Source organism: Clupea harengus, chromosome 17, assembly GCF_900700415.2.
Source record: "Clupea harengus chromosome 17, Ch_v2.0.2, whole genome shotgun sequence".
Lineage (NCBI taxonomy): Eukaryota > Metazoa > Chordata > Actinopteri > Clupeiformes > Clupeidae > Clupea > Clupea harengus.
In genome coordinates this window covers 8,887,616-8,910,616 of record NC_045168.1, presented here as the reverse complement: position 1 = coordinate 8,910,616, position 23,001 = coordinate 8,887,616, and the positions used below count along the sequence as shown (strand labels likewise).

The window sequence follows — 23,001 nt, the reverse complement described above, 5'->3', positions numbered from 1 at the left end:
AGGGTAGAAGAAGAAAGTTACCTCACCAGTATTTAATGATTCATCCTTATAGTTTTATTGACTTTGCAAGTGCTCTATATTTATTTACACTAAGGCTTTTATCATATTTACTCCTCCGCATCACTTCATCAGAGTGGTGCCTTTACATTTAAAGAAAGGGTGAACAGAAGATAAAACTTTCATCTCTGCTGTCTTGCATTAGTTCATTATCTGTTTAGGGTATAATCCCAGTCTGTCTGAATCCGTGTGGCTTCTATGTAATACAATTTGGTACAGTAACCTTCATTTGATATGTGATTGAGCTATTCAGACACTGAGTCTCTCAGCTCATAATAGTTTTACTGATACGTTCGGTATGAATTTCCATTTTCAAAGCACAATGCCGACCAGCGAGACAGATAATGTAGTTATTAAGTTTAGTTTTGTTACAGATAGAAGTTTGTTGATCGATAGAAAGACAAAGCGTAACATATTTTTGAAACTAAAGAACCTAGTTACTTAACCATGACCTGGCAAAACTGTAGAGCCATTGCATTACATGGGTTGGATTACTATTACTTCCATGGCTCCTCCCACCTCAAAACAAAACTGGAAAAGGGACAAGTTAGATACAACTAGGATATAGTTGGGAACATGTGATGTTACATATGTGACAGGTTCATAGTTTTGGAATATTTGTCAAGCATCTGAATCAACGAGGTGGTTGTCAGAGAGGGTGGTCAGTACATTGAAAATATTTGCCGTTCACGGAATTAAGTGACCGAGCCTTACCACAGGGACCAAAATGAATGATACACTTCCGCCTGCAGTGGCGTCATGTTCGGCTGGCGCGAAATTTTAATAGCCTAAAATGAGAATTTGGTGTGGTGACCGATCTGCCTATATTTTTTTAAACAGTTTTGTACAGTTAAACCTCAGTCATGCTTCAGTGTTTACTAACGCAAATTTGAATACACATGGGAATGACAGTTAATGTCATAGCGTTCTAGCCAACTATTAGGCCAAGATAAGCATTCTGGGCTAGCTGGCTAGCCATCGCTAAGAAACTGCTAGCTTTTGGATGCACGGACACTATCACGGCGCGAGCTACTGGGCTTTTGTCAGACAGCAGACAGCTTTTTAAATCTCGTGACGTTTAGAGGAACAGCTCCACGTACTAGATGCCCATCAATGTTGATAGGCAAACATTCGTAAGTCCTATTTAAATTTGTCAGTACACCAAGTTAATTCTACGCAAAACGGTCAACGTTAGTTAACGTTATATCAGCACACGAATAGGACATTGATGAAGTTATGTAGCTAGCTCTGCAAAAGCTTGCTAAGCTAACGTTAAATTGTTAAACGATACATTATTATTGGTTAATATATCAACTTGGAACTAGCCTGACTTATTTTACGATATTTATCTGTTCAGATTAACTAGAAAAATTAACTACTTAAAGTTAGCAAACACTGTTGAAACGAAAACTTATCAAGCTAACACTTTTTTACCTGCTGCTTTATTCTGAAATGGTGCTTAATGTACCCAAATCACTGACGATATGAGAAGTATCTGGGACCTATTTAATTGCGTCAACGCTGGGTAACATAAGGTCCTTAAAACAGCGACTACGATAACGTACCGTTGACCGTTATATTGCCAGTTAGCTAGTTGACTAAACCTGCTGACTGACTACTGACATTTTTTCTTTAGTGAAAGATGTCACCCTCTAACAAGGATGGCTACATTGTCAAGTTTGTGGAACGCAATGGTCAGAAAAGCAAACTCTCAGCCCAAGCTTATGAGGTAAGAATTCGTGTCGTTGAAGTGTCAAATGTACCTGGAAAATGGTAGGCCTTGTTTTCTGTTGTTGTGATTGTGTTGTTTTCTGTTGCTGGATCGGGTTTGTGTGTTTTCGTAGGCAATTGTAGAGCTGCAGTCAGAGAAGTATGTTCACACCATAGATGAGGAAGCGGCAATACAGCTGGACCACAATGACAAGTCATTGTTTGTATTCAGTGACTTCACCAGCGCTGCATTTGAACACTGCAGGGAGGTCTGTGTCCAATCAAACACACACTCATGCATATAACATTGACTTTGCATTGTTAGAAAACTGATTCCTGAACTGGACCCTCTGCTTATTTTCTCTGTTCATTCTTCCGTCTACACTACTCCCTCTCTTTAAGCTCTCTGCCCTTTTTGATACATGTCTCTATCTTTGTCCCCCTAGTTGGGCTGCAGAATTGTCAGTCCTCTGGTTGTCCTGCTCTGTCTGCAGCAGCAACGCTGCGTCCCCAAAGCAGAGAAACCAGTATACAGTATGGCTATGGGTGATGTGACAATCTCCTGCACCAGCTTGGACAAAGAAACCCGGGTAAGTTGTCTTTGCTTCCTGTTGAGTCTTGTCTGTAGGTTCTCAACATGTGTTTGTCTTGTGTATGTTGTGAACTGCTGAAACATTTCATGTTGACTTTTTTATGTTTGGCACTTTTGATGGAAGGTGTGTGAGGAATGCCAGTTTGTGCATGAAGTGCATGGGTTCTGTCAGACCACCGTGTGTGATCTGTGTGGTATTTGCTCTTATTCCGCAGCAAGATGTGATGGACTTAGTTGAACTTATGGGTGGGCGTGTCTACCGAGACCTCAACGTGTCTGTGACTCATCTGGTGGCAGGTGAGGTGGGCAGCAAGAAGTACCTGGTGGCTGCTAGCCTGGGGAAGCCGATTCTTCTGCCCTCATGGGTCAAAGTATGCTGGGAAAAATGTCAAGACAGGTAAGTCCTAAACGAAGGGAAAACCTCACTTCTCGTGTGAAAATATCTTTGGCTTAGTTTTTGAAGGGTGCAGAAGCAGATGTGTCAAGTCAAGTCTACTTGGTTTAATTGCTATATACTGTAATACAAGTTTTGTCCATGTGGCCTTCAGTGCGGAAAGGCTACTCAGAGTGGTGCAGAAATAAAAACGTATGAACTGTTTATTTTTTTAAATTTTCCACTAAATATTTTAGGGTCGTGGTAAAACGCAGATAACTGAATCTGTGGTTACTGGATCAATGGATACAGGGGTTCCACTATATTCCTGAAGTGTATCTCCATCTCTTTCCTTCCCTCACTCCTCAGTCTGTTCCAGCACTCTGATCTGCGTGTGGAGGACTACCTGTGTCCCATACTGCAGGGCTGCACCGTCTGTGTGACGGGCCTGACCACCGTGGAGCGGAAGGAGGTACAGCGTCTTTGTGAGCAGCACTGCGGTCGCTACACAGGCCAGCTGCGCATGAATGAGGTCACGCACCTCATAGTCAGCGAGCCGACAGGTAAGCGGGCACCACCAGCATTCAGGCAGGGGCAAAGAAAAAGATTTGCACATCTTTCTGCTTCTCTCTGTGTTACCTAAGCCTGGTGTTTGTTCTTGTGTCAGCCTTGGTTATGACATCATTTGAAAATAAGTTGTATCTGAAATATATATTCAAGTATTCTGTATAGATCATAATTGTTTATGGGAGAAAGGTGGGGAAAAACATTCTGAAAGTATGTAGTTTACTGTGGATAGGTCCATGCACCTCAATCTTTATTTCTATAGTTTCTGTCTCGCTATCCTTCAGGTCAGAAGTATGAGTGTGCTCGACAGTGGAATGTCTACTGTGTGTCGATCCACTGGCTGTTTGACAGCATCGAGAAGGGTTTCTGCCAGGATGAGAGCTTGTATCGGGTAGAGCGAGGGGCTGAGAAGTCTAGCCGGCCTAACACCTCCACCCCTACCAAAGTCAGACCACAGGGTGAGCAGAGCACATGGAAGCAGGGAATTACCTGACATTTTTGACCATGTGTTTGGTTCTGTTTTGTGTTTTTAAAGCCACCAGCGTTTAAGATTAAGGATATTCCAAAAACTCACCAAATTCTTGGAATATGTTAATTGCTCAAGTCACATGTGTACCTAATCAATAAGCATTTTAATCTCAGATGGGCCATCGCTACTGGGCTTGAGCAATATCTCTAATGCCAGCATGACCGTGAATGACACCGCCCTCACAACAGCAGCGGCCAGTCGCCTGGAGACTTTTGATCCTATAGATGCTTTTGACATCACAGTGTGTCAAAATGATGACTTGCTCGATGGCTGTAAGGTAAGAGTACAAGTTGACATTGCTCTTGATTTTATCCACCTGTGCCAACATTGTTCAGAAACATTAACAAATATGATTCCCTATGTCACCACATAAACAGAAATCCAATGAACACAGTAAGCATCGTCTTTGTTATTTATGGAAAACTGTTACCATGGGATTTTTATTTCAGTGATTTAAAAAAAAAATCATCCTTGCATTTGGTACATTTGAGTATTTGACTAACCCTAACCCTAACCCATCAATGCTTTAAACACTCTTAAGGGGTGGATTTGCATTGACAGCTAGTGACTATTGATGACTGGCCTGTTATTCCCCCCCATCAGCTGTACCTGTGTGGCCTGTCAGGGAAGCGTCTGGAGAAACTCCGCCGCCTGGTTAACGCTGCTGGAGGCCTGCGCTTCAACCAGCTAAGCGAGGAGCTCACACACATCGTCATGGCAGACCCTGACCCCGACATCAAAAACTTCCTCACCAAAGCAACACACAGGTCTGGCCACAATAGGTTGCAGTACTTTTTCTGGCTTCCATGAGGAATTCAATCATTTTCACCTCATTATCAATATGGTGACACGCATACCAGAGGCTTGCAGAGACCAATTTACCACACTGTATCTTCACAGACTGCTTTTATACTGTGCTTTATTTGGTGCAAATGCAAGATTTGTATGTATTTTAGGAAGGGAACTCTTTTCTAACATGTTCATGCATGTTCAGATGTGAAAGGTCAAGTTTCATTTTCCAGTCAGAAGAGAATTGTTTGGTAAACAGTATTACTGCAGCATTCCTTCGCACTTAATTCATTGCATTTCAGTGTTGTATAACATGTTCCCCTGGCAGACCCCATGTGGTGACGGTGCAGTGGCTGCTGGACAGCCTCACTCGTGGCAGCATGCTGCCAGAAGAGAGCTACTTTCACCCCTCCTGCCTCCCTCCGGCCCCTGTGGACCTCCCGCCCCCCCGCACCTCTGCCCCACGTTCCCGCCCCTCTGCTGCTGCTCCACCTGCCCCCAGTCCAGGCCGAGCCCACAGGGCCGATGACGACCTCCTGTCCCAGTACATGAATGATGACACCACTATTGGTAAGACTGTGGTTCTATCATCTGCATCTTGCATGTGCATGGTTCTAAGTAAATCAGTGATGTAAAGCAATTAAAAAAAAATTGTAGGGTGTGCAGTGTGATGCGACTCAGTCCTTGCTAATAGCTAGCGTGCTTAACAGGCCCTGCAACTGGCACTGTTAACCTTTCTAAAAATAGACTTTTGCAATAAGCCAAACTATGTGTTGTATTTAAAAAAAAATTATATTTAGCCTGATTAACAAGCCCCCTCTAATTGGTGTTCCCCATGCCTTTGCAGTCCCCACAAAGCAGTCATGATCAGTTTTACACAGTAAATAAAACAGTTGTACTGGATGTCCTATAGTCACTCCAGTGCTTTAACTTGTGAATAGTCCCTTAGTTAAGACAATCATTATTTTCAAAGTTTAGTTAAATTAATATTTTGTATTATTATTATTATTATTATTATTAATATAAGTATTATTATGCCCTAACTGTGTTAACCCTTTCCTGTCTGCAGTGGAGCTGCCACAGCTAGATGAGAGCAGGACCTCCATCCTGACCCCAGGTCCAGCTCCAGTGACCGCCTCCGTCTCTCCAGACCCACCCCAGGACTCCACCCTGCATGAGCCCAGTCAGGGGGGCCTGTTTGTTGGGAAGCACTTCCTGCTGGTGGGCTTTGGCCTGGAGGCGGTGGCCCAGTTGTCTCAGCTAGTGGAGGAGCACTCTGGGAAGTTGCTTGTTGGTCGCAAGAGGACGGTGGCTGACTACGCGGTTGTCCCTCTGCTCGGCTGTGAGGTGGAGGCCACAGTGGACGAGGTTGTCACAGATACTTGGCTGGTGAGAGGATGGGGAAATTACAAGTTAAACGTGTTTCAGTGTTGCTCTGTCATCTTTTTCTTTACCTTAATAAAAAATAAACATAGTTATCCATTCCATCCTATAGTTATCCATTATTTTTTGCATCAGGATATATCTTATCCTTTACATCCTTGACCTAAAGAATACATTAAACCAGTATTTCCATGTCATTTCATTTGAAATTTTACTTTGAAGGTACATCAATATGAAGACTAATTAGTAGATTGGTCATTACTTTCGTGTAGGTTGTTGGAGGATGTTGTTGAAATGATTATATGTATGTATGTATGTATGTATGTATTCCAAACTGTTTTGTGTGTGCTGATTAGTGTGTGCATGTCTGTTAAGGCAATGTGTGTGGAGCAGCAGTGTGTCTTGGAGCTGTCCTCACACCCACTCTTCACACCAGTGGCGGTGTTGGAGGGGAGTTTCCCGCTGAAGGGCTGTGTGCTCTCCTTCAGCCAGTTCACCGGCGCCGAGAGGGAGTCCCTCATCGAGCTGGCCAAACACCTGGGCGCCAGGTGAGCCATCCACATGTGCACGCACACATGAATGAACATGCATACCGTTTTACGTTGGGCTGATTTAGCTTTGATGAAGGTCTCAAGCCCATGCGTAGTTCATAAAGGTTGCTAATGAAAATGAGACATTGGTGGTTCACATTGAATGCAACACTATGCAACAATTTGCCACTTTTTTAGATGTTTTTCATGAGCAACTACTTTTGGAAAGGTAAAACTATTTAAAAATACTTAAAAGCCTGTCAAAGAACCTTGATGAATTAAAAGCGGAGATATATTCTGTTATTTCCCCGTCCCATCAGAACTGCATCCTTTTGGTAGATTTAGAAACAGTTCTTGAAAACATTCTTGAATAAGTTCAGTACTTATTGTAAATGATCTTCCCCTGGCAGAAGTTTCCTTATCAGATGTGCTCAATCCTCTCATGCCTTGTGTACATAATGTGCTTCCTATTGTGTACACCTGTTTATACAACAGTTAGATCTGGTTAAACTATTTATTCATTTCTGATTGGACAAGAGGCATTTGTGCGACATCAACATTCCATTTAAAATGGGAGAGCAGAATGGCAGGCAGCGATTTTATGAAGTTACATTTGACAGTTTCCAAGTGAGCAAAGGGAGTAAATGGAGAAGGGGGAAGGTAAAAATGAACATGTAATCTGAAGCCAGGTGAGCGCACAAACTAATGTGCCCAAATAACCTCTCTCACTCAGGGTGGCTACAGAGTGGCCGTACTCCTTGCCTGGCAATGCAACACAATCTGGTGTCTTCATCTCAATTAGTCGGAAGTAAAACTGTTGTACAAAAGCAATATGAGACTCATGTTCATAGGGTTGGTAAAGGATATCCCCACGACTGTCATTACCTGCGGCACTCAGCGTGAAGCCTCGTGCCTTTGGCTGAACTGTTTTGCTGATCTGCCAATGGGCGTGTTAAAAATGTGTTGAGACTTTGTGTTACTATTTGTTACTTTGTGTTACTATTTAACAGCCAGAGCAAATAACAAAATCTTTAGAAACTCTAAAGATTCTAGGGTTTGGGGGATTAACCTCAGTAGCAATAAATTAGTGAGAGAGTAATGATGTAATTTGAACTTCCCCATGTCCAGCAAGTTTTTTTTTCTTGTCATCAGTGTGCTAGGAAGGCTTCTGGTGTACAGTTACCTATTGACAAATACACCCTGGTTTGGTGTGTGTTAAATTCAACCCTGTTTCTAAGGCATAGAAAAATGTAGGCACTGTCCAGTTCTACTCAAAACATGGCATTTTGTAAAATCAGTGTTTTATGAAGCATGTTTGATATGGACATTTTCATCTGTGTAGATCATTTTCAAAAGATTCAGTTAGGCACTGTCCAGTTCTACTCAAAACATGGCACTTTGTAAAATCAGTGTTTTATGAAGCATGTTTGATATGGACATTTTCATCTGTGTAGATCATTTTCAAAAGATTCAATTGGGCAATACAGTTGTCTTTCACTTTGCTTGTGTCCTTGGTTTGGGCTGTCTTTAATAAGAGATTGTGTCCTGTGCTGTCGTCACTGTTGCAGTGTTCAGGACTTCTTTGTGCGCACAGCCAACCAGCGCAAGGGCATGCTGGCCAGCACTCACCTGGTCCTGCGCACACCTGATGGAACCAAGTACCAGGCTGCCCAGAAATGGGGTCTGCCCGCCATTACGCTTCGCTGGATCCTTGAGTCGGCCAGGTTGGGCCGAAAGGCTGATGAGCAACGCTTTCTGGTGGATCTCCCACCTTCCCCAGGTCAGAGTTCAAGCTCAAATTACCCTACCTTGGAGTACAGTGCCGATTGACAATCTACAGTTTATGCAGTGCTGCTCAACCTATCATGTTTGTTACTCCTTTTACCAATCACGAACAACTCTGAATGTAGCTACTGTTGGAAAAAGCAAACTCATACTTTTGAATTGACGGAATGTATTTTTATCATTGAAGCTTGAGTAGCTTCAATTAGTCATGAACATAACGGGGGTTATACTCTGAATTTTTCGTCCATACTTGTATGAAAATATCCTAAGATATTATATCCAAATCAGAATAGTACGTGGCATACCACTGTGGAGGAAGACTGGGTGCTTAACTGCTCTAGTTTTGCTGTTGGCATGGAAGATTGTGTACATGATCACTCTCTGAAATGTAAACTTTTGTTGCTTAGTGCTTTAATTTAAGGACTTTCTTTTCATGCCTAAACTGTACGCCTGCTCCATCTTTGCCATCAAACAGACCGCACCGAGGACAGCTTCGTGGGGGGTTCTCAGAAGGCCCCTGTCCCTGTCACGGTTCCAGTACCCTCCCGTCCCTCCACGGACTTCCCTCTATTGGGACCGCAGAGTGATGGGGCAGTGACCCCGTTAGACACCAGTCGCCTGCAGAGCCGCGCTGTCCGTTCCGCGTTGCGCAGGGTCAAAGGAGGATTAGAGGTCACCAAGGGCGCAGACACAGGCACACCACTTGGGCAGGAAAAGGAAAAAACACGGACTTTTCAGATGGACACACCTTCACGTTTTCTCAGCAGGGACAAACTGTTCAAGCCCAACTTTGACACCAAGGTAAGTTAGCAGCATTAGAATTTTTTAAATCTTCAGTCAAATATCTGTACATGGTGATACAGTTTCTTCTTGGCAGTGTTTCTTGTTGGTGAACTAGATAGCAAGAGGATGTGATAAAATTCTCTTGTCATGTGGTGTGTCCTCATAATAGAACACTTCACCGGTGCACATGACACGGGTTGTAGCTTGTAGCCCCACATGTCTGAAATGGAATGTAAGGTTTGTGTTGCCCTTGGTGCTAGTGTCCCCTGAAGTGAGGTAGGGTTAAAGCACTTTTTGGGCAATAGTTTGAAAATGTTTGGCAAAACTGTTTTGACATTTGTATGGTAAGTTGGCTTTTTGGAGGTGCATTACCCTAGGTCATTACGATTCATTTGTGGAGTGCCACCACCTAGTGAAGAATGTTATAAGCAATAATCTAGCCCTTCACTAACCAATATCTTGTGATGTAAAAGTTCAAACTTCATGCTTATACTTGGCTTATACTTTTAATTTCCTAAAATCTCCAAAGGTTCCATTTGGCTCACTTCACAAAATGGCCACCAGCAGCCAGTACGTGCCTGTGTGAATGGCCAATCTTAATGAAAGTTTGTAGATTAATTCATAATGGCATAAAGAAGATATTTACCAAAATTTTAAACAAATCAGCTGTAAGATGTCACTACAATAAGCTACAAATCATGTGTTCCTCTGACTTGGTATGGTCTATCTACAAAATAAGTTTTGTATTTAAATCCTTTCACTTCTGTTGAAGCGGTCAAATCATTCAACCTTTTGCTACTTCGGGCAATTTGTGCATTCTCCTTTGACCCAGATGATTGCTGTTTGCGGCTATATTCAATGAAACATATTCATTATGATGTATAAGATGATGTGCCCTGTCCTATCAATACGTAGCCTATATGTAGCAATTAAATGTAATTATTCAAGATAACACACTTTTCTTGGAATGGTGGACCTTGCTAATCGTTTTTCATAATATCACACTTTATACTTAAAACAATACCTTTCATTATGGTAGGCATTTTCTGATTTACTGTTCTAAATATTATGATTAATTTTTCTGATTTAGTAGTCTGTATTTTTCATATTTTGCCTTCCTTTTGTTCGTCCGGTCAGGATGTGTTGGATGACCTGAGGACTCCAGGGAATAAGGGCCAGCAGGAGCAGGACGCGGAGACTCCTCTGACGGAGGTGATCAAGCGAAACCTGAAGGCGGCCGTGGCCAACAGCTTGCGCCCGAACACACACCCCGCCGATCTGGGGTCCAGCCCACAGCTGAGCAAGGAGCAGCAGCGCACGGTATCTGTTCACACATGCCCACACGTTTCTCATCACCCTGCTTACTTACTTATACAAGTCATTCCTGTGGGAATCCCTTTACTCATAAAGGAGCTGTGTTGCATGGTACTAGGAACGCACCTGCAAATAACTGCTAAATTTGGAAGCAAACTATCAGCTGCCTGAAGAATTCTGTCATACACATAAACACAATTTTAAGTTTGAATGCATTTCCAGACAATGGTTGTCACTGCAGTTGCTTTTTTTTACACTTATAATGTGTGTACATATCTGCACCTAACTGAATAAACCATTACATTGTGTGGCAAGCCACTAGTATTTCACTACAGTACTGGATGCCTGTTGTTACATATACAGGCAGGGGCGGTTTTTCCTACAGGCGGTATAGGCGGTCGCCTAGGGCGCCACTCAGAGGGGGGCGCAAAAAACTGCGCCCAGCAAAAAAAAAAAAGAAGAATTGTGGGGGTTTTTTTGCGCCCCTTCTATATCTCCAACCAATATTTTGACATAAAAAAAAATGTGCAAGCACAGTGTTGCGTTTGGTTAGAGTGTGTGTGTGTTCAAGAAACTTTGAAGAACAAAATAATGAAGAGGCAAAAGCCATCCGGGGCGCAATTTAGGAAGAAAAGAAAGGAAGAAGAAAAGAAACGTGCCAAGGAGAAAAGTAAATCCTTAAATCCTGTTCTAGCCTAGAATGAATTCCAGATAAGAAAACGTTCACGAATGCGTGAATTGCCCGCGGCACTTTAGTGGAGTTAAGAAGAAAAGATGTACCTTATCATTGAACGTTTTCCTACTCCCTGTCACATAGTTCTTTAATGATTTTACAGAGGCGGGTATATCAAAAATGATGTCCATTTATTCTACATTATACAAAAAAAGACATGATTAAAATAGGGGCGCACATATAAAGCCAATAGCCAGTGCAACAACACTACACATATCTTACTCGTTGCATAGCACACCCATTAAGGAAGCCAAACACGGCAACTTGTCAATAAGTGAGGAATACTGGTAAAAATCCAAGTGTTGTCAACTTTAGCGAATGGTTTGTTTGTAATCTTGCTAGTTAGCTAACGCTAGCTAGCCAGTGACTTGTGACGTTCCTTGTTATTGCCATTCAGTCGAAACATCAGTTCAAGTTCAGCTGTACCGCAATTTGCGTCATTTTGCGTCATAAAAATGTGAGTAATCAAATTTGGACAGCTTTAGTTTTGGTGGAGCGAGCTAGCCAGTTTAATTAGACATGATTCAACTAATCAAGAGCTATGCATCTTGGGATAAAAAAATGTCAGGCTGTCCAAATACACCAAAATGCTTAATAACTACATAATAGCTACATTTAACAAATGATGACAATACATACTTTTGTTATATCATTTTAGATTCACTTTTAGAAGACTAAGAAAACATTATTTGCAGGCGATTGGGAAGATGACGTGGAGGTGTGTGTGTGTCCATAAACAGTTCAACAGGGGGCGTGGCCGGAGCGTAGTCCAGCACAGGCGTGACATTTTCTCAGTGATTTGTTCTTGAATTAATGTTTGTTCATTGTCGCGATCGTTGTTGTGTTTATGTGAAAGAAATGCAGTCTTACAGGGCAAAATAGCGTTTGAAAGTTGCAATTCCGTTTTCGTGGGGAAAACTAAATATTTTTTATTTGGGGGGGGGGGGGGGGGGGGGGGGCCAGGAGTGAAGCTCGCCTAGAGCGCCAAATGTGCTAGGGCCGCCCCTGTATACAGGCATGCAAGCCCATTTTCTCTCTATCTCCCTCGTTCGCTCTCACTATCACTTGCGCACACACACATCTACTCACGTTAAGCCTTTTACCTTTTAGGCAGAAGACCCTTGTCCGTTAGCTGGTGTGGTGATTTGTGTGAGCAAGAAGTTGAGTAAGAAGCAAGGAGAGCTCAACGCCATTGCTTCCTCGCTCGGGGGGGATTTCAGGTAATGTATGTTAATGTGTGCAAATCATATGAAGCAGAGTGTCTGAAAGAAACTCTAAAAATCATCACTTTTGCTTAAGTCTAGCTTTGTGTGTGTGTGTGTGTGTGTGATGAACACTGCATGGTCCTCTGTGTCGAAAACGGCAGTCATATCTAGGAGAACCAGAACTGGGCAGCAATTAAATTCAGCTGTGATGTGTTTTTGATGTGACTGTGTCTTTTAGGTGGGCTTATGATGAATCTGTAACCCATTACATCTATGAGGGGAAAGTTGGAGACAACAGCAAGGAGTACAAATCTGTCAAAGAACGAAGGCTGCACATTGTGTCCCAGCACTGGCTACTAGCGGTAGGTACACACTCTCCTGATGCTGTACATTCCTCTAAAACCACAACCTGACAAAATGGCTCTTCAAACTTCTAGCACCCACTTGTGTAATATATACATCCACACACGCATAAAACAGACTTAATCTACGCTTCTTAAAGGTGAAGTCCGGTGAAGTTTTAAATCATCCACACACATCGTCGGTATACAGTGGTGGCCAAAATTATTAGAACACCTGGCATATTTAAGAGGTTTCAGTTGTTTTTGTTGAATTGGCCATTAGAATACCCATCAACTGAATGAAATATCTACAAAGTCATCACTATGTTCTATAAACCATAGAATAGAGCCATCATAAGGAGATTTAGGTAATTTTCCTTACAAAAAACAAGCTAGGCCTATTTCACTGTCAGTCACACAATCATGTTCCTTCACAGAAGAAGCCAAATTACTTGGGTAATCATTGTAAGGTGTGATTGTGGTTAAATTGATGGTAATGCAAGAGTCAGGACACAGCTGTGTGATTGTTTTGAATGTACAAGGCCTATCCTGCTTATTAAGTGATTGGTAACATCAGGGTTTTGTCACTGAGGCCACACCACCAATTGGTATAAATTCAAAGCCTCTTGAAGCACATGTTGCTCTTTGAACATGGCTAAGGTGAAGGAGGAGCTAACAAGTGAGCAACGGGTTCGAATAAAAGCCCTATTTTGATGCTGGCTGGAGTAACCGCCGCATAGCCAAGGACTTGAGATGCAGTCCAAGCACTGTAAAGTACACTTCAGACCGCAATGACGCCACCAATTTACACCAGAACTGAAAGGGGAGAGGTAAAAAAAAAAGAGCGTGAAGCATCTTAAAATTCTCAGTCTTAAGGACCAAAGAAAGACCTCACGAGAACTGCGTGACGAGATCAACACCACAATGACTAATGGTGCAACAGTCTTCAAGAACTGTGCGTCGGAAACTGGGAGAAGAAGGACTTGTTGGCAGAATAGCAGCAAAGAAACCATTACTGAAAGAGAAAAATAGAGTGAAACGCCTGAAATTTGCAAAAGAACACAAGAAATGGACAAAAGAAGATTGGTATAAAGTGTTTTGGACTGATGGGTCCAAGTTCGAACAGTTTGGCAACATGCGAAGAGTGTAAGTTCGACGGTGAGAGGGGGAGAGATATAAAAATGAGTGCGTCTTGCCAACAGTTAAACACAGAGGGGGTACTTTACGGTGTGGGGTGCGATTTCAGCCTCAGGAACAGGTGACAGTGAAAATGTATGGAATCATGGATAAGAAAGTATACCACAACATTCTGGTGAGGCACAGAATACCATATGGGGGGAGTCTTATTGGGTCGTATTATTTTCCAAGAGGACAATGACCCTAAACATTCTTCTAACTATTGCCAGAACTATCTGCGACAGAAGGAATCTGCTGGAACATTGAAAATGATGGACTGGCCCCCTCAAAGTACGGACCTCAACCCCATTGAGCAAATTTGGGGCGAGTTGGAAAATAAACTGGACAGATCTATTGTACATTCAAAGGAAAGCCTTTGGCTTGAGTTGCAGAAGGCAAGGTATAACATTAGTGTTGAAGTTCTCAGGAAATATCATGACACTTTGCCAGAGAGATGTGCTGCTGTAATTGCTGCAAAAGGTGGACATACCAAATATTAGTTAAAAGTGGATAAAAACAGTAGGATTCACTTCATCTGATATTTGTTGTGCTCAGAGCAACCATCTGCATGTTTCGTGAACATTATGAAATGAAATCATGTTTTGGAGGTAAAAAAAAGGTCAATATTTTCAGATCTATCAGGTGTTCTAATAATTTTGGCCACCACTGTATGTGTTTAGTAAATAGTATATAGTAAATAAAACATAAATGAATAACATAATACATTTTTTTTACAGTGTGCTGAGGAGCAGAAGCATGTGTCAGAGTCTCTGTACCCTTTCACCTTTAACCCCAAAATGAGTCTGACACTGAGCCAGGTGGCCACCACCACCCAGAGGTCACCTCCGCCAGTTACGCCCTGTGGTCCACCCAGCGCCCACACCAACCCAGAGGAAAGCAGGGTGAGTCTGATTCTGATTCTGGTCGTCATAGCTACTCCTTTAGAGCATTGTTCCCCCTGTGCTTACACTGCTGCCTCCACAAGACATTTTAGTTTTCACGTGACATAACAAAAGGTTAGAGTGCCTAAACACTCATATTCCAAGGGTTAGGAAATCCTGAAGGGTGAACCATTCTGGAGACTGGAGTTGCTATTCAAACAAACTCAAACACCTCTCTATAGTTGCCTTCAAAACAGATTTAACATTTGTTTTCCTAGAATGGCTAACTCTTAGTCCTTATCCTAGTACCAGTTTATCCTATTCTAATGCATATACTATATATATACACTATACATATTATGATATTCTTGTCCAAAAAAGTGAAACTGATATTAATGCCCAAATTACAATGATTACAATGGAAAACTACCTTTACCTCAAGTTTAAAAACCTTGTGATGTAACAACAGCATTTACAGCATGTGACCAGATATATTGCTGAGATGCATAAGTTAGCAATCTAGCTAGCTTGTTGATCTTTGTAAGGCAAGTCTGTTGACTGCCCTAGTTTTAGACCTGAACTCCATACTGCCTCTTTCTGTACACCATAAAGCAGTACGGGAGAGCAGTGCATGTTGACTGAGAGCTGTGTGTCACACACTGTAGCTATTTCAGTTTAGCGATAATGCCTCTAGTTTTAAAGGCATTAACTGTGTTTTCTGTGCTCTCCCCTGACCTGGGCCTACATAGAGTTTTGGGGCATTTCTCCTTGTTTCTTTGCTGTGAAAGTATAAATCTGATTTAATGAGCAAAGCAGGTTTGTCTGGTAAACATTAATCTCCCTTCTCAGGTGAGTCCAGCACCACATGACCTGACTGACATCACGACCCCGCAGCGCCCCAGCCATGATTGTGAGCCTGAGAAAGACCTCCAACCAGCCAGTCCTGAGAGGAGAGGTGAGCATGCTCCTACACACTACACACACACACACACACACACACACACACACACACACTCTTTTCAAGCTCTATACTGTGCTCAGACCATTATCAGAAATTACTTACTCGTGGAATGTGCTCTGTATAGGGTTTTGTAGTTAGTGAGTGTCCACTTTTGACCAGGTTTAATCTGTTCTTATCTGTTAATGACTGAACTTTAAATCACTCAGTCTTTATTCCTCTCCTTCTCCCTGTCTCTCAGATCTGATGGAGGCTCTGGAGATGCGTGAGAATCTCCAGCGCCAGCTGCAGGCTGTCATGTCGGCCACGCGGCTGACTAGCGGGCGGCGCTCCTCTGTGCGGCTGGCACGGGGAGGATCAGATGACTCTGACTCCAACCCCCGCACCCCCAGCAGTGCCGCACGAGCAGGCCGTGGCTCTAGAGCCAGCGTGATGGAGGCTAGACGGTAAGGCACACTAAAAAAACACATGCACAGACTAGCATGTGCTCACTCAAGGGATACAGGAAACCACACAAACCCATATAGAATCGTACCTATGGCTACAACCTCAGGAACAGAAGACTTTTGCTTGACCTGGTTAGAAAAATAGATGGAAGGAAGGAAGAAAGAAGTAGTTTCAAGAAAGTTCTCATGGTAATTGAAGGATATTACATTACAAGTACATGTCAATAGGGAGTAGATACGATGAGATGGAGTTATACCAGTAGTAGTTATTGGAGGTTTTGTGTGTGTGCCTGTTTGTGTGTGTGCCTGTTTGTGTGCGCACACAGTCTCTCCAGGCAGGTGATGATGGACTTGAACACAGAGCCATCTCAGAGTGAACAGCAGATTGTGTGGGACGACCCGACTGCACGCGCGGAGCGTGCCAAAATAGCCGACCACATGCAGTGGCCAGGCAGCCCCTCCCAGCTCTCGGAGACCCTGGTAGCCATGGCTGATCCCACACACCCCCCACGCGCTGCTGACTCCATGACGGACTCTGAACTGGTGGAGATGGGTAAGAAAGTGAAAGAATGTATCCGTGTGTGTGGGGGTGAAGGTGCAACGAATAATCGATGACCAAATCGACTGAAATGCAAACAGAATTAGTTGATAGATGATAATTGTTGATTAGTTGGTGACGTTATTGCGTGTTTTTTTGTGCTGACTTGGAATGCTCAGATGTAAGTTACTTTACTGGAGTGAACAAAAGTGTGTATTTCACTCTTAACTCTGCAAATGTTGCAGTTCTCAACTTTCTCGGCCAAGGGCACATTTAGAACGTGAACAGGATCATTATGAATTCATAACTTTACAATCTTAGACCAGACATACTACTACTTCTATTTAGAAATCCATCTAGCTGGATATGTTGCTGCTGAGTGCACAAGTTTAGAGAACACTGAAGAGGTTGATAATTTCTAAATCGCTAAAGATTTCTACACATCATGTCTATGCGTGTATTTATTTGAATTAATTCAAACAACTTAGGGGTTTGTTGGATCTTGTAATACTATTACAATACTATAATAATTCATCTTTGTCTTTATTGTTAGTTAGCATATGCCTAAAACAACCTTAAGCTAAATTTAAAAGCCGTTCGATAAATAAGAGCCATTGAGTAATTGTGCAATTCATAATCCGAATAATAATTGATCATTTGTTCCAATCATCCATAGATTATTCGACTATGAAAAAAGTCGTTAGTTTCAGTTTGTAAGAACAATAAAGTCTTTCTGTTAGTAATAAGTCAAATTCAGTTTTGAGGACAAAATCCCCCTATGTCATCTTTAGTTGTGTAACTCAGAGAAACATGATTTGCCTTGTATTATATTGAGGTCCTCTTTCAGCTAGATCTTTGTAGTCCTCTCTTCCATTATTTACTACTCCTGACCTTTAACCTCTGGGCTCCCCACAGCGGCCTGTGAAGTCATTGAGCAGCAGTTGGGATTCAAGACCAAGAGTCCGCCCAGAGAGCCCGCTCAGGTCAGGACGCCTGAAGGCCCCAGCATTGCCCTGCCCATCTCTAAAGCACCTACTCTGCTACCTCAGGTAATGCACGCAGACACAGACGCAGACACAGACACAGACACAACCTTAATTCCACCTACGAGTCAGTAAAAACTGAAAGATGTCCATGTTCCACACTGAGCACATCATTTCTTTGGTCTCAGCTTGAGGAGGAAGAGGAGCAGCAGCCTGAGAAGATGATCCCCCGCTTCCAGCTCTCCTCCCTCAACCCTCAGGAGCGCATCGACTACAGCCACCTTATAGAGGAGCTGGGTATGTCCTCTCAATGCCTCAAGCGTATCTTTGTTTCAGAGAGACGGACATGGAAACTAATATTGAAGCATTGTTAATGGATAAAAACGCATGTACAATTGCTCATATTCCTCTGTTTAGATCAACTTATGAGCTGCATTACTGTTCAAATAGAAGGCATAAATAAGGAGGAATAGCCAAAGGAGGAACTATTCTTTAACACCCCCAGCTAACTGATTCCTCTTGAAGCTTCTAATAGTTTTTTGCCTTTCCACTCTCTGTTCCTCAACCCCTCTCTTATTTGGTTGTTTTCCTGTCTCCTCTGATCACTGTCTGGCTGTAGGTGGTGTGGTGTTGGAGAGACAGAGCTTTGACCCCAGCTGCACGCACATCATCGTGGGTCACCCACTGCGCAACGAGAAGTACCTGGCAGCCATGGCGGCAGGGAAGTGGATCCTTCACCGCTCCTACCTAGAGGCGTGCCGAGCAGAGGGACACTTCATCCAGGTGAGGGAGAGAGAGAGAGAGATTTGTTTGTATGCAAACATGCATTTTGATGCGTTGAGACGGAAATGTTCCCTTTGGAAAAGAAATGATTTGCGGTTTCTGAGAGCGAGAAGTTTCTACTGAAGTTTCTCTGTTCCTCAACCCCTCTCTCTAGCATCCTCTTCTAAATATCCATAGCTGTCTAGTAAAACTGTGTACACATTAGCATAACATTACATCTGCATTAAGTGGGATGGGTGCGTGCTGAAGGACAGATGGAAATGCTGGTTCTCTCAATCATGACGATTGGGAGAACAACGTAACCTTGACCATAGTTATTGGCTCCACCAGAGAGAATACATTCACATATTGTGTGCTTTTGTATTGGTGTAGGTTTACAAATTGATCTTTGTGTGTCTGTGTGTGTGCACACGCGCGTTTGTGTGTGTGTGTGTGTTTTGCAGGAGGATGATTATGAGTGGGGTAGCAGCTCCATCCTGGATGCGTTGCCCTCCATCCCCTCCCAGCAGAGGAGGCTGGCCACTGCTGCCATGCGCTGGAGGAAAACCCTGCAGGATACAGATGGCAAAGAGGTACACACACTGCTGGTACACACATGCAAAACATGTACACACATATAATCATTCCATCACTCACTAACAAAGTGCCATGCCCAGAAGCTTGTAGAAATAGCCCGAAACAACATTGGGCCTCATTCTCGAATGCAGTTAAGAAGAATTTAAGAGGAATTTCTTCTCAATTGGATTTAGGACAACATTTGGCATTCATGAAAGTTTTCTCATCTGGGATTTGCTCTGAACTTCAGAAGACTTTCCGAACTCGAAATAGCAGTCGTAGCTCGGCCAGAGTTTTCTCAAATGCGATTCCCCGTGGGCCATCTTGTGGTTTTTGGAGGAATCGCATTTAAGAAAACTCTCCGTGTTAATGAATTTGTGAGAAATCGTTGGTGATTGCGTTCACATCAACTCTACAGATCCTTGGATTAAAGTATCATTAACAATTACGTTTCACATGTAGGCCTATAGTCATGATTCTACGAGGCACAGTGATGTCATAAAATAAATAAAAGGACTACACCGGAATGCTGCGCTCGTCTAGTGAGCGTCGTTTGGCACTGCCGTCTGTGCAAGTACGGCAATCCAGAATTTTCAAGTAGTTCCACGTTGGTGGAACGAACTGCCTAGCACTACCAGAGCAGGCGCGTCCCATTCTACCTTTAAGAAGCTTTTGAAGACCCAACTCTTCACAGAGCACCTCCCTTCCTAACTGGCACTTCGACTAGTGCTTAACTTGCACTTATAGCAGTTACATTCCTGCACTTCGTTTTTATTTCCTATTTCGTTTTTCTATTTCTTATGTAAAGTAGTATTTATTGTTACACTAGGTCTCTATTGCTCGTAGCTTGACTGTTCTATCCCTTGTACGTCGCTTTGGACAAAAGTGTCTGCTAAATGACTAAATGTAATGTACACGAACACTGCAAATGTAAGTAAATAAATAAATAAGCACTAAACTCAATCAAGTTGATATAGCTATAGTGGAATAGAATGGACACATCTACATCCTGCAACAGTCCATCTCTGCACCGTTCAAGTTATAGACATATATAGTTGAAGTTAGATCTGCGTTTACTCGACGGTGATCGCTTTCCGCTTTGACATGACTCGTTTACGAGTTGCTTTCGTGTAGATTCGGTCGATTCCGACTGCACACGTCACTACGGTTGCGTGCCCTTATAAGGAGCTGGCAGGGCGTGTATGTATGCAAATTCAGGAGCACGAGAACGCGCTTTCAATTTAAGAAAACTCTTCCGGGGGAGCACAGCCCAGAAAACTTCTGCTGCGTAGGACCACATTTTCAAGCGTGCATGAATTTGGTGGATGTCTTTTGCTTACGTTGTTTTTCCGAAGCCCGTAAGAAACATTTCAGAAGAAACTTCAGAAAATGTTCGAGAATGAGGGCCATTGTTTTCCATTTGTCAAATTCTACTAAATTTTAGGTATGTATTTGATGGTAAAGTTGGTCTGGTGTCTTGTGTGTTGCATTGTTCTGCAATAATGGCGTCTGTGTTCAGGGTGCGTTCAGTGGCTGGGTAGTGATGCTGAACATTGACCAGACCAGAGAGGCTGGCTTCAGGAGGCTGCTGCAGTCTGGAGGGGCCAAGGTTAGACTGGGCCTGTTTCTCTTGCAACCGCAGCTGGATCTATCTTTCTGACTGTCTGCCATCTCTGCCTCCCTCACATTCCTGTCCCTTTTAGAACGATGAAGCTTGAGACCAAAGTTTTGAGCTGACCACTGTTTACTGTATAAGAGCCAAGTCATGTAAAAATAACTTTTTCTTTCACTTTGTTCTCTCCCCTCCCTTCCACAGGTGGTCTCTGGTCCCTCTCCCTCTCTGTACCGGGGCGCCACACACCTCTTCGCAGATTTCAGTCGGCTGAAGCCTGGGGAGTTCCGCGTGGATGTGAGCGAGGCCCAAGCCCACGGATCCCGCTGCCTAAAGCCTGAGTACATCGCTGACTACCTCATGCAGGTGGGTACAGGGCCTGTAGGGATTATCGCTGACTACCTCATGCAGGTGGGGCCTGTAGGGATTATCGCTGACTACCTCATGCAGGTGGGGCCTGTAGGGTTTATCGCTGACTACCTCATGCAGGTAGGGCCTGTAGGGTTTAGTATGACACGGGAGGAGCAGCCACGGTGTGGTGGGCACAAGCAAACAATCTAGGAGGGTTTGGTAAGGGAAGAAGGGGAAGAGAGTGCTAAGGGAAGCTACAGTGATGAGAAACTTGCCCATTCTTAGGCCTAAGACACACTCCAGCTCTGCAGTGTGGACAACACTGAACTTCTTAGTTTGGTGCATTTGTTAGCTGGTTAGGGCACAAGATGTCTGACAACTGAGTAGTGCCGCGTACCAGAAGTGGCAGTGCTGCTAGAGTTTCAGTGGTCTTCATTTGGAAATGGCAGATTGGTATGATGTTAGTCACACTTCTGGTCTTAATGCAACACAAGCCTGACCGCTACAACTGGTGGGCTTTTGTCAATGTGTTTGCTCTGCAGGTGTAAGATGTATAAAACCAGTGTGACATTAAATGACATGAAGATTGGAGTAAAAAAGCGACTTCTCGCACAAATATTTGTGCAGCTTTTAATTGTGCATTTTTAGGGGTGGGAGTGTTGTTAAGTCATAATGAAATGATTGTACGCTTTTGACTCAGGAACCATCCCCTCCGATCGAGATGTACTACCTTCCCGGGGCTGGCCCAGCTGGAGGAGAGGGGGGATCGGACACTCCCTCACGGAAGCGCAAAGTCTCCAGCAACGGCAGCGCATTAAAGAAGAGCCGAAGAGACACCGCAATTGAATAATTACAGACGTGTTTTAGTCTGACATGAACCAACTTTTGTGAGGCGAAAAATCTACATTGTAACTAACATTTTTAATTATTTTGATAAATAAATAAATTGTCTTGTCTAACTGATATGATCAGCAACTGTCAAATACCTCTGTCAAGTATGAAAGCAAGTTTCAGCCTGGTGGAGCAAGGCAGATTGTGTAAGGGAAAATCATCTTTACCTTTTATGTTTTTTTTTTTTTTTTTTTTTTTTTTAAAACCCATGTGTGGCTTCTCCTTGCTCAAGATCACTTGGCTTTGTCAGCAGTAGTACATTTATACCCAGCCCTCAAAGCCTTGCACATCGTGCCAAAACAAGAATAGTCCAACAAAAGAGCGAAAGCGATGCCAAACCTCACTTCAGGATCTGTTAGCCCATGCAAATTGAATATCAGAAGTGAGCAGTTGTGCGTCTCACGGAGCTGGAGAGACCCTTTAGGTGCTGCTCCGAATTGAAAATGCTGTGGAAATATTTATATATTTATATTTTAAGCACTGCACTCTGAACTCCAAAAATAGCGCAGGCATCTATTTGAGGTAGGTCCTATTTTGTGCTTGGTAACATACTTGCTTCCTACGGTTAAAATCTACATGAAATGTGATGTGAAATGTCTTTCACAATTAAGTGGAAAGAATGTGTTACAGTTGTCTCACACAGAAGCTAGCAGTTGTAAATGAAAACTTATTTTCTGTGGACCAGAAATGTAGGACTACCAAGTTTCAGAGGATAAACTTCAATTCTTGCAGTTCATGAATCCTCCTTAAAGCCTGCCAGCAATTGCTGCGTCTGGGATGTGTTTGTGGGTGTCCAATCAGAAAAGAATATCACGTGTTGAAATCTTTAATCAAATTATTCAATATTAAGGACAAGGTCTTTAACTACAGGCAGCTTGTTGGTGGTGTATGCTGGACCCTGTGCAAAAAACAAAGAGTATGAATACGGTGCAGTTCATGTTAGAAAAGAATATCTTTATTTGTCATTGCACAAGTACAACGAAATTAAGGTAGCAGCTCTCAGACTCAGTGCAGTTGAAAAGTATAAAACAATACAAATATAGACTGAACTATACAGATGTACACTATACAAATACAAATACTCATACTATTAAGTGTAAGATAGTGTGTTTGTGCCTCAATGATAATGGTTGCTG

The 23,001-nt window shown here is 43.0% G+C and overlaps 1 protein-coding gene across 1 annotated transcript; it reads left to right on the top strand.

Moving 5' to 3' along the window:
- Positions 1 to 97: 97 nt before the first annotated feature.
- On the top strand, positions 98 to 21,937 carry topbp1 (DNA topoisomerase II binding protein 1). The gene is made up of 28 exons (XM_031583485.2): positions 98 to 1,190; positions 1,694 to 1,786; positions 1,902 to 2,036; positions 2,214 to 2,357; positions 2,575 to 2,756; positions 3,102 to 3,295; positions 3,584 to 3,757; positions 3,942 to 4,105; positions 4,432 to 4,595; positions 4,946 to 5,187; positions 5,687 to 6,006; positions 6,376 to 6,548; positions 8,099 to 8,310; positions 8,791 to 9,116; positions 10,236 to 10,418; positions 12,256 to 12,365; positions 12,589 to 12,712; positions 14,605 to 14,769; positions 15,598 to 15,703; positions 15,948 to 16,152; positions 16,479 to 16,705; positions 17,606 to 17,739; positions 17,862 to 17,970; positions 18,293 to 18,456; positions 18,900 to 19,028; positions 20,531 to 20,620; positions 20,828 to 20,989; positions 21,675 to 21,937. The coding sequence occupies exons 2-28, from the start codon at positions 1,700 to 1,702 to the stop codon at positions 21,822 to 21,824; spliced, it is 4,575 nt and encodes a 1,524-aa protein (XP_031439345.1). The 5' UTR covers positions 98 to 1,190; positions 1,694 to 1,699; the 3' UTR covers positions 21,825 to 21,937.
- Positions 21,938 to 23,001: the final 1,064 nt, after the last annotated feature.